The sequence below is a fragment of the Limulus polyphemus genome, unplaced genomic scaffold, assembly GCF_000517525.1.
Source record: "Limulus polyphemus unplaced genomic scaffold, Limulus_polyphemus-2.1.2 Scaffold1807, whole genome shotgun sequence".
Taxonomy (NCBI): domain Eukaryota; kingdom Metazoa; phylum Arthropoda; class Merostomata; order Xiphosura; family Limulidae; genus Limulus; species Limulus polyphemus.
Window position 1 is genome coordinate 1 of NW_013667417.1, and position 11,274 is coordinate 11,274.

The 11,274-nt window shown below is 28.2% G+C and overlaps 1 protein-coding gene across 1 annotated transcript in view; it reads left to right on the forward strand.

Moving 5' to 3' along the window:
* Nucleotides 1-2,135: 2,135 nt before the first annotated feature.
* LOC106464997 (dnaJ homolog shv-like) overlaps nt 2,136-11,274 on the forward strand; it is a 47,312-nt gene continuing 38,173 nt past the window's right edge. Inside the window, exons 1-2 of the mRNA XM_013925187.2 lie at nt 2,136-2,164; nt 7,424-7,553. Of these exons, the coding sequence (XP_013780641.2) occupies nt 7,503-7,553 (51 nt within the window). The 5' untranslated portion in view covers nt 2,136-2,164; nt 7,424-7,502. The remainder of the gene's footprint in view (nt 2,165-7,423; nt 7,554-11,274) is intronic.

Sequence of the window (11,274 nt, forward strand, 5' to 3'; positions counted from 1 at the left end):
TGGGGACAATTTAGATTTATTTTGATTTTTTTTTTAACAGGTAAAATATAAAGTTTCACTGAAAACAAACATTTGAAGTGTATTTAAGAGGTTTGAGAGATTATGCAAAGGAAATTTGATATTTTTGAGATGGAGAAAAGTATTTTTAATTTTAACATGAAAATCACTTTGCATTAAAAAAACTATATATATTCACCTACGAACATTTTTGTTTTTTAGTTTTTTAAATACTTCACTAAAAATATGATTTTTCCGATATTAAAGACTTGTAATGTTTACTGAAATTCTGTCAAATTTTGGGAAGATATACGTATTATATCAAAGTTAGTTGTATAAGAACTATAACGACTTTAAACGAGTATAAAGTGGTTACGTGGTCATTCAAAATTGACCCAGCCCCTGTTAAGAGAGTTAATAGTACACAAACATTTGGACTTGTTAACTAATCTAAGGGTACAGTAAGTATTAGTTTCATGAAAGCTTTTAAAAAACCTCATTCAAATTCAAATACTCTTACAGATTTACCTTTCTTGTGTGCTATTCATAAACTGCATGCATCTCTGATTAAATTTAAGCTTATTTCCAGTTTATTGAAAACAATTATTAAACAACTGGCCATTTTACTGAATAAATTACTTAATATTTTATTTGACAGAATTAAAAATATAAATGGTAAGAACAATAAACACTTTGGATAATAAAAAATAATCAACCCATTTTAGAATACCTCAATAATTGTGAACACGTAAAAATTGTTCAAACATTTGATTTTACCACTATACACACACACAATAATTCCATTGAAAAGATTTAAATTCTGTTATGAATACAATACTGTAATTCACACATAGTACTTGAAGAAAGTAATTTTACCTACAAAAATATAAAATATATATTAATTTTCTTTATTCATAAATATATTTTTCAAATAAACATGGATTTAAACAAGTAATACAAGTTTCAATGGGAGCCAACTGCTCTACTTTTATGTCAAATGTATATCTTTATTTTTACAAAAATTAGTTTATTGAAAATGTCATGACTCCAGAAATTTTTGCCTTGTGTAGAAATATATATGATTTAATTAATTTAAGTAATCCTGAGATAAATATTTTTATTCACACTATCCAGTAGAATTAGAAATTGAAAACACTTCTATTTCTGAAGTAGGCATATTATTTAGATGTAGAAATTAAATTAATTAATCATGATATTAATTTAAATGTTTTGATGAAAGATTTTTTTCAACATACTGCCTACTTTCTTGTAATAATAATATGTCATATTCTTCCATTACAAGTTTTATAATTTCACAATTACTCAGATTCTCTAAAACTTCTAATAAATTACATATTTACAATATTTCATGATTAATATTGATATATTGGTACAAAAATTAATGATTAATGGATTTAATAAATATGATAAATAAAATTATTAAAGTATTTTGTGGTAAATACAAAAATATATAAATATGAAGAAATAAGAATTAAAAAAATTTACCTAAAATTTCTGATAAATATTTTTAGTTTTTAATAAGGTCATTTAAACAAATTGGCACTATTTTCATGCATGCATGAACACCATTATCGCACATAAATATAAAAGCTCTTATAAAGTGTAGATAAAAATGTCTGAAAGCTAGTAGTTACAGTGGACTTAATGGGTTGAGATTGGGAGTTATACTGGTTTAGTTAACATGGTTGGGTTTTTACACTTTTATACTAATGTAATTTGTCTACTGTACTAGTAATTAACTTATTAATTTCAGCCTTTACTACTATAGAGGAGGCTGGATTGCTAACATCAGAAAGTAATGTTTCCTTGTTTACCCTCTGTGGTAGGACCTTGTTTTCTTTTTTTTCATTTTATATTTCTTTGGAAAGCAGTAACGTTCCAACAATTGTCTGCAGGCAGTAAAGGGTGATGTAGATGTGGGATCTTGTGGGCTTGAGCACCCACATCTTGCTCTCCTTAATTATTATTTTTTATTGTTCTTTTCAGCTGAGGCATAGTGGCTCATAGAATGGCTGTGAGTTTTGTTTTTCCAAGTACAAACTTTTAGCTCATAGCTCTGTGATCTCTTGACCAATTTGAGATCTTATTACAGTTTTGGACTCAGGAGGTCAAACCCTTGCAATTGATGTATTAGACCATGTGCAAGGTCTCATAGATTAATTTACTCTAATCCTGCCTAAAAGAATTTCAGCTAGAGGATAGGCTAATAGAGATCCTGATCAGTAATAAAATGGAATTAGGTATACATGCGCCCAATGCTTGGTATTGCTGGTGCACAAAAATATAGGTAATAAAAAGGAAAAAAAAATATTGTAGATTAATTTACTCTAATCCTGCCTAAAACAATTTCAAGTGCCACGGATATTGAGGATTCCCTCTTATTTTAACATGTGAGACTAGTGAATGGAAATCGAGACTGGTAGACGGTATTTCCACTGCAATGTGGGCCCTATTTCTGCAGCCACCTCCAAATTGTAGGGTACATCTTATATCCCATATATGTGTTCTGGCGGTCATTTTAATTTATGCATGATTTTTGTTAAGGCTTGTTTTGATAATTATAATACTTGGACTTTCAAAATATAACTGTTGAAATTGTAAGTATAAATTCCTTTATCAGAAATTTATTTCAAATAAATATTTGTAGGAATACACAAAATAAAATAGGGATAAAGATAAAAATAGAAAGAAGTGGATTGATTTTTAAAGTTTTGTAAAAATTTGGATTTTGTACTTGACAGATCTGTTAATCTGGTGAAATTTACAGTGAAACAAGTATTTGAATCAACAAATGCAAAACTCAAATATCTGTGAAAGTATATGTTAAACTTTGAATTTAAAAATATCCATGTTAAAGACTTAATTATTGATCTAATTAAATTTGGGTTAAAAGGGAATCGTATGCCTATACTCCCTTCAGTAAAGAAAAAAAAAGAGAAATTTTGTATAGTAATTGATATTTTTCCCGTGAAATCATTTCAACGTATAGTCAGTTTTAAATATATTAAACCTATAGGACATCTTCTCATTAACTATAAAAAATTCATTGAAGAATTTAATCAAATAGAAGTTGACAACTTAACTTGTAACTGTAATAATAGTGTTGTAAAGATATCTTTCATAATCATATAGTTACAGGAAATTTAGAAGTTGTCAAAGATAAAAAATTACAATCAGTATTAAAGAAAGGTACTAAATATAGAATTTTAAAATTCACAAAATATGTGAAATCTTAAAAGACTTAGAAAAAATATTGATGGTTATATTTTTAAAATAATTTAACAATCCTATTATCCGCCATGTTTCTTTTTTGAATGGAAATTATATTTTATTAATTTCATAAAGAATCAGTTAAGAACCTTAAACTTATCTTGATATAAATTAGATATTTATTTCAATGTCTTTAAAAATAAAATAAATTCCAAAACAATTTGGTATTACCCTGATTCATAAAGCTAGTTGTAATTTTGGTTTTGTGTGTAAAAAGTTATGTACAAATTTTACTTAATGAAATTAATATCACAAGTACTTTTACTTTTACTAATTTAAAGAAATCTATTAGAAAATGGAATATCCTAACAGATAATTCTTCCATTTTTTATATGCAATAACAAAATTACATAAAAATCCTGTGAAGTTTAGATTTAATACGAATTCTTTAAATACAGTCATTAAATCTGTAATAAGTACTTAACAATATTCTAGATGTCTTGTTTGAATAAATAAAAACAGTCTTCAAATAACCAGAATAATTCTTTTTTTAGATTATTAAAAATAACATTCCAGTTTTGGAGTGTTTAAATAAATTAAGTTATTCAAAAACTGTTAGTTCTATTTTTACATGTGACTTTACTACATTGTATACTAAAATAGATCCAAAAGATTTAATCAGGGTTTTCAGTGATTTGTTTGATAACTTTATAAATAACTATACCCATTTACTAGAATTCAATGTAAAAATACACTCCATTTCTGTACTTATAACAGTTATATTGTTTTTAATGAACAAGTATATAAGCAAACAAGTATATTCCAATGGGAATGAATTTCTCTTCAGATATGGCCAACCTGTATCTGTTCCTTTATGAAAGCTCATTTATGAAGCAGACTTTAAATCCTAACTTATACATTTATACTTTCCATTACATAGGTGATTTAATATCTATAAATAATATGAATGTTACACCAAACTTAATATATCCAACAGAACTTACAGTAGAAAGAAATAATAATAATAATGAGGTCTGTGCTAATTATTTAGATTTGGACATTACTTTTATAGAAGGTACGGTGTAGTTGACTATTATTGATAAAAGAAGAGAATTTAATTTTCCCATTCTTGGTCTACTCACACCTAATAATGTTATTATGTATATCATGTTAAAAGGTATTATATCTCAACTAAAATGGATGTTAATAGTCTGTAATAATTGTAATTTTTTTATGGATGATGTTCTATCATTAAAAAATAAACTGAAAGATAACAGCTGTAAAGACAGGCAATTAAAGAAATACCTTACTTTATTTTTTCATAAATACAAAAATATTTTAGAAACTAAACTATCAATTAAGGAAAATATCTTATAAATAAATAAAAAAAAATAATAATAATAAATAAAGAGGGAGTTAGTTACTTTAACTTATAAGTAGCTAATAGCAATTTTTTCAAGTAATTTTATTCAGTATAATCAGGACAGAAAGACTAACTTCGGGTAGCTGTGCTTGTCTGGCTTTCCCGTGTTATACTTGAATAAATCTTTAGGAGAAAGGGAGGAGAGTGGGAGTAAGAACTATATAAGAACTTTTAAGATAGGGTGTGTAGTTCTATTCAATATTTTATAGTACTATTAAATATCTTTTTGTATAGGTGGAGGTTGGGAGTTTAATTGGTAGAAATATTAGGGTGGCTTAATTTCAGTTTATTTCTACTTAGGAAATTTAAGAGTAACTGCCTTCCCACAACTGGCTATAGACAGTGAAAGGCAGTAGAAACTGAGATGTTGTGGGTGTAAGCACTCAGCTTCATATCCTTATATAATTTTTTGATATTACATGATGGCTGACTAGATTGACATTGGTGTTTGGATTTTCTCTGATAGATGGGATATCCCCAATGCATTTGAGTGCTACTACCACAGACATTATCCATAACGGAAATGCGATATATGTACATACGTAAACACATACACATAAATATGAGTGTGTGTATGGCTAGATGAAGAGATTATAAATACCTTGCAAACTACTACTATGTGGAAGTGTTAGTAGAAATCAACTATCGCATCTGGCTGTGCCACAACTTAATGTGTTCACGTATAAGTGTGACATGTCCTGTAACACAACTCTTATAACTACAGTGATGACAGTGAATGTGTGATGATTGAAATATTTAAGTCTATTTCATTACACAATTTCTTTGATTTAGTTTATTTGGCAACCTATCACAACCACCCAAGTTTCCTTCTGAACTCTGGTAATTCATACTGCTAGTAGTAATAGTTATTAACAGTGATTAGATATATATACACACACATACATACACACACACACATGTATCTTTATAACAAGTGTGGGTTTATATACCATTGAAAACAGATGCAGTGTGAACTTGTTATACATGTTCCTTATGCTTTTGTATTAGCCTAAATGAATATTGTTAAGTCTATAAGGGTATCCAACTGATGAAAAAATTCATCAGTCTTAATAAGTGTGATAATAAAAGTATTCAAATGTTTTATTATGTAATAAATGATTAACATAAGTTGATGTTTAGGTTTGGTCTTACATTGAAGTAGCTTTCTCCTAATGGAAGTTAATATTAATGTGACATTCCTATGTAGAAGTTAAAGCAGGGTCTAGAAATATTATCTGCCAGCTTCAAAGGTCACTCAGTAGGAGAAATATAGTATGATGATAAGTCAATTAAAATAAACAGGAATTTTGCAAATTGTTGTGCTTAAAACCACATGATAAAAAATTTTAAGCTGAAAATATATAAATATGCTCTATGAATATTGATGTAAACAAGTATTGCAACTAGAAGTTACATGTTATATATATATATTGTTTGCTCTTCTGAGGAATTTCTAAAGAAGCTTATACATCAAGACAACTTTGCTTTTTATAAGTTGAGCACAATGTAAAGGATGTCATCCAAGAACGCATGAACTAGAAATCTAAATATTGTATTATATTCTCCAGTTTTCAGTCAAACAAGAAATGGCATCTCGGTAATAGTAGTAGAAGTACAAATGTACGTCTTCCTATCGCATAGAGAGTAAGAGGTCCATAGCAAATTACATGAGCCATGAACAGTAAGAATTTAGTGCTGTATTTCTCATAAAGTGCCTATTTTGCTAATTATACTGGGTGTGTTATTAAGAGTGATGGTCAAATCCTTTATTCATTAGTAAAGAGTTGTCAAACTGAATAGTAATGAGTAGTTAACTTCTATCTAGTCTATCACTTCAAAATCAGGGATGGCTAGTGCAAAATCCAATAAACCAATTATTTCATACTCAGTACAGATCATAATGCTTGGACCATATGTTGGACCATAAAACCCTCTACAAAGAATTATGTGCAAAAAGATTTTAACAAAGAAAAAGTCCATAAACTCGTCTGTTTGGGTGGAAGTCTGTATATTAAGTAATAAGAATGACCTATTTTTCACTCAAATGATTGTGTGTGTTTTTACACTAAAAGCCATAATTTTGCATCATATGCATCTTTGTGAAAGGTCTGATAACTTTAGTGTATTGAAAAATAAGTTCATCACATATAAAAAGGTTTTATAAATTTCAATTTGGTATTACAGGTGAAGACAATAGAGGGTACTAAATTGGCAAGCTTTGGTTCCAGGTTCAATGTTAACAAAGTTTGTGTATTGACTCCAGATTCAATTTTATTAATAAAGATGGTATTTTGACAGTATTCATATTTGCAAATCCAAGTCTCACTGGTTTTTGCTAAAAACAGAAGTTGTGTCAGACATTTTCTAGAATGTTCTTTTTAAAATGCTTTATTTATTGTAAAAGATATGCAGAACAAATGATATGAAAAACATGCTTGCAGTGGGCTATTTCATATAAAGTAGAAAAAAATTGTGTTTGTAACTTTCAGATTGTACCTTTTAATGTAGTTTTTCTGAAAATTATTTTAAACCATTATGGAAAATCAAATTTGAATAAGGCAAATGCTGTGTTTTTTCTTGCTATAAATTGTGATAATTCAAAGTAACTGAATTTTTACATGATATAAAAAAATTAAGTTTAGTTCCTTCTGAGGCAAAAGTGTTAATATTCATGGGTTGAGGTGTTTGTTGACATTATTAATTGTAATAGTTTGAGATATATATTTCTGTAAATTTAAACTGAGTCCTTTAATGTTGTTTAAAAAATTACAGCTTTTTTGGAGACTTTGGTTTCTTTACTGGGGGTCATCGTCCTGAAGAAAGAGAAATTCCTCGTGGGGCAGATGTTGTAATGGACCTTTGGGTGACCTTAGAAGAACTTTACTCTGGAAATTTTGTGGAGGTAAGAAGAATGATAGATCTGTATAAAATATGATACCAATAGCTATTTGACAGCGTTTATGCAAACAAATAAACCACTAAAAGTATAAAAATGCTAAAATGGAACATTTGTTGCAAAATAAAATATTGCAATCCAACCAAGTACATGTACATATTAACATGCTACAGACTTGGTTGAATCGGTCAAGTTCATGACCATAAATAGACCTTTATAGTTTCCATACTATAACTTCTAATATGTTTTATATATCTTCACAAAATTTTGCAAGCTTTCAGTTAGTATTAAGAGTTTTGTAGACAAAAAAATCTGAATTTTTAATGAAGTATTTTCACTAAACATTTCTCAATGAGTATATGGAGTCAAAGTGTTGACTGCTTCCAGCATAAATTTATTTTCATGTTAAGATTAAAAATACTTCATCTGAAAATTGTCAGATTTCATTTGTGTAATATCTAAAACCTGTTAAATATATTTCTAACTGTTGTTTTCAGTAAAACCTTATAATTCATATGTTATTTTCTCTACATTACCAATGGCCCGGCATGGCCAGGTGGATAAGGCGCTCCACTCGCAATCTGAGGGTCGCGGGTTCGATTCCCTGTCCCACCAAACATGCTCGCCCTTTCAGCCGTGGGGGCGTTATAATGTGATATTCAATTCCACTATTCGTTGGTAAAAGAGTAGCCCAAGAGTTGGCGGTGGGTGGTGTTGACTAGCTGCCTTCCCTCTATTCTTACACTGCTAGATTAGGGAAGGCTAGTGCAGATAGCCCTTATGTAGCTTTGTGCGAAATTCAAAAACAAACAAACAAACAATCTCTACATTACCTCTATAAGGTCAGTAGAATTGACAACCTTGTAACCCACATATAAAAAAAAAAAATCTAAATTATCCTTTTTATTTCCTTTCTAGAATGATTTCAAATTGTAACATGAAACTACATTTGTTTATTCAAAACAGCTTAAAAATTGTAGAAGTATAATCTGTTTTTACTTAAATTTTTTTTATTGCCCTTTGAACTGTGTCTAACTAATAATTCCAACACACAAGTTGTAAATCCCTCAGCAAATATGCAGCTCATGTTATTGTATCAGACTATGTAACACACAATCTGCTTGCCAGCATACCTCATGAAAGATTGTTTTTTATTACGTTATCTAATCTGATATTATCTAAACTGATAAGTTTCTAATTTGTATATTTAATTACTTTTATAATAATAAATAAAAAATACACATGAAAAACAAAATATAGTACTTACCTGGGTCTTTTATTTTGCTGTCAACAAAACTTCAGCCTATTTTTGGATCATTTCTGTTTCATGCACTGCAATCAAGTAGAAAGAAATATATATCTTTTAATGTAGTTTTTATTGCTGATTGCAAAAATATAAATTAAAATTTGGAGAAATGAAAAGAAATATTTTAATTTTTTTATTTAGCTTATGGAATAAAGGAAGTACTTTTATCATTACATATATACCTATGTATTTAAAAGAACTGCAAGACATCAAGACAGTACAAAATATCTAGTGTCAATGTAACAAATTCAGTGTGAAAATTCAGAAATATTCTTAAACATTTGCTTGAAAAAATCATCATTTTCATGCCTATGACACCAAATGAACTGGCAGAGATACGAATCAGTCATGATTGGTTCCACAATGTCACTTGTTACGTCTCTTAACCACATTCCAAGTACCTTCAATTCGCTGCAGATTTCATAAATATAAATTAAAAGTTTGAGAATTGATTTTTAAAGGGGAAGAATGGGAAAATATACTGATTTTTTTAAAGAATTTTTTATTACATTTATTATTTATTTAGGTAAACATGTAATTATTTACTAATTAGTCTAACTTGATCTAATCTCACATAAACTGCCCTAACCTAGCAAAATTAAAAAATATTAAAAATATTTCTTTCATTTCTCCAAATTTTAATTTATATTTCTGAAATCAGCATTAAAAACTACATTCAAAAATATATATTATTTTCTATTTGAATGTGGTGCATGAAACAGAAAAGATCCCTATTTTATATATATTAATGATACTACTACACTAAATAATTTTTTCATTTAGTTAAATAATGCACTTAAAAACACAAATAACATAGAAAGTAGAGAATGTCGTATAACTATCATAGCTTTTCTGCTTTTCTAACTGATAAGAGCTGTTACAAATTCACTTAAGCTCCTCTGTGTGTTTCCTGTGGGAATAAAGTTTGAACTTAAAGTGAAATAGACAGATGTCTGTACAGAAAACAATGTAATACAATATATAATTTGACAGGTTAAAACTTTGGCTTTCTCTTAGTTATAAGTAAAATTGTATTGAACATCAGAGAGAACTATTGGTAACTTGTGAAAGAAAGAACATGGCAACAGGGGTCTTATTTTTTAGTTTATGGCTTTGTAAACAAATAACATAGAAAACTATAAAAATTTTGCTTTGCCTGAGTAATAACATGTTATAGTGAGTAATTTGTGTTAAATTCTGCACTTCTGGGAGGGGTGGTAAATATATTAGAGAAGAAAGGAAACCTAGAGAGTAATAGTCAATTCTCATTCTAGGGTGAGATTGAGAATTTTTTTAAACATTTCCATATAAAATTAAAACTTAACTTGTGTTAAGATTTAATTTATTAGCTACATTTTGAAGCCACATTTATTCATATGCAGTCATAATAAAGTAGTTTAACTCTCTCAACATGGGGTCGGTCAATTTCAGTGAGTCACATGAACTTTTGTACTCGTTTAAAGTTAATATAAATTTAATACTTAACTCTGAATATATTGGGTATATCTTCACAAAATTTGGCAGTCTTTCAGTTAATATTACAAGTCTTATTTGCTTTTAAATTAAAAATTGAGTGATATATAGTACTAAAATTTGAATTATAATCTACAGTTTGATACCAAAGTTATTGACATAAATTCATGAAACAGTAGTTCAATAAAATTTTGAATATGAGTCAACAAACAAGATGACGTAGCCTTTCACCTGTGACTCGTTTCCAAAGGGTTAAAGTCTTTACAGATTTAATACTTATAACTCTCAATATAGTGTGTACATCCTCACATACAAAAAATCATATTTCTTAGTGTTTTAAATAAAATAAATTAAAGATTTGTCCTTGAATATATTGAGTATTTGTTTTGAATAGTCTGTGTGAAAAATAATTTTCATGTTAAAATGAAAAATACTTTTCTTCATCTCAAAAATCTCAAATTTCCTTTGTGTAATCCCTAAAACCTCCTAAATGTATTTACAAACGTTTTTTTTTTTTCACTAAATCCTTATAATTTGTTATTTTCTCTGCCCTATCTCAAAATGGATCGGTCAATACAACCGACCCCGTAACCACCCAAAAAAAATTGAAATAAACCTAAATTAACATTCTTTTCTTTTTACAATTACTTCAAATTGTAACATGAAACTACATTCGTTTATCCTAAGTTCATAACATTATACACCTATTTATAATTAAATTTTATTGTTTTATTGCCCTTTGAACCATGTCTAACTACTATCTGCGCCATTATAAGTTGTAAACCAGTCGGAGAATGTGCAAGTCACATTACACTATTGAATTACATTACCTACAAGCTACTCGTGTGCGTGCTTCGTGAACCATTTTAATTATATTATTATTATTACTTATTTTACCTATCTAGTCTTAAATAACTTAAAAGTATTACTATACTTTTAATTTTTAAG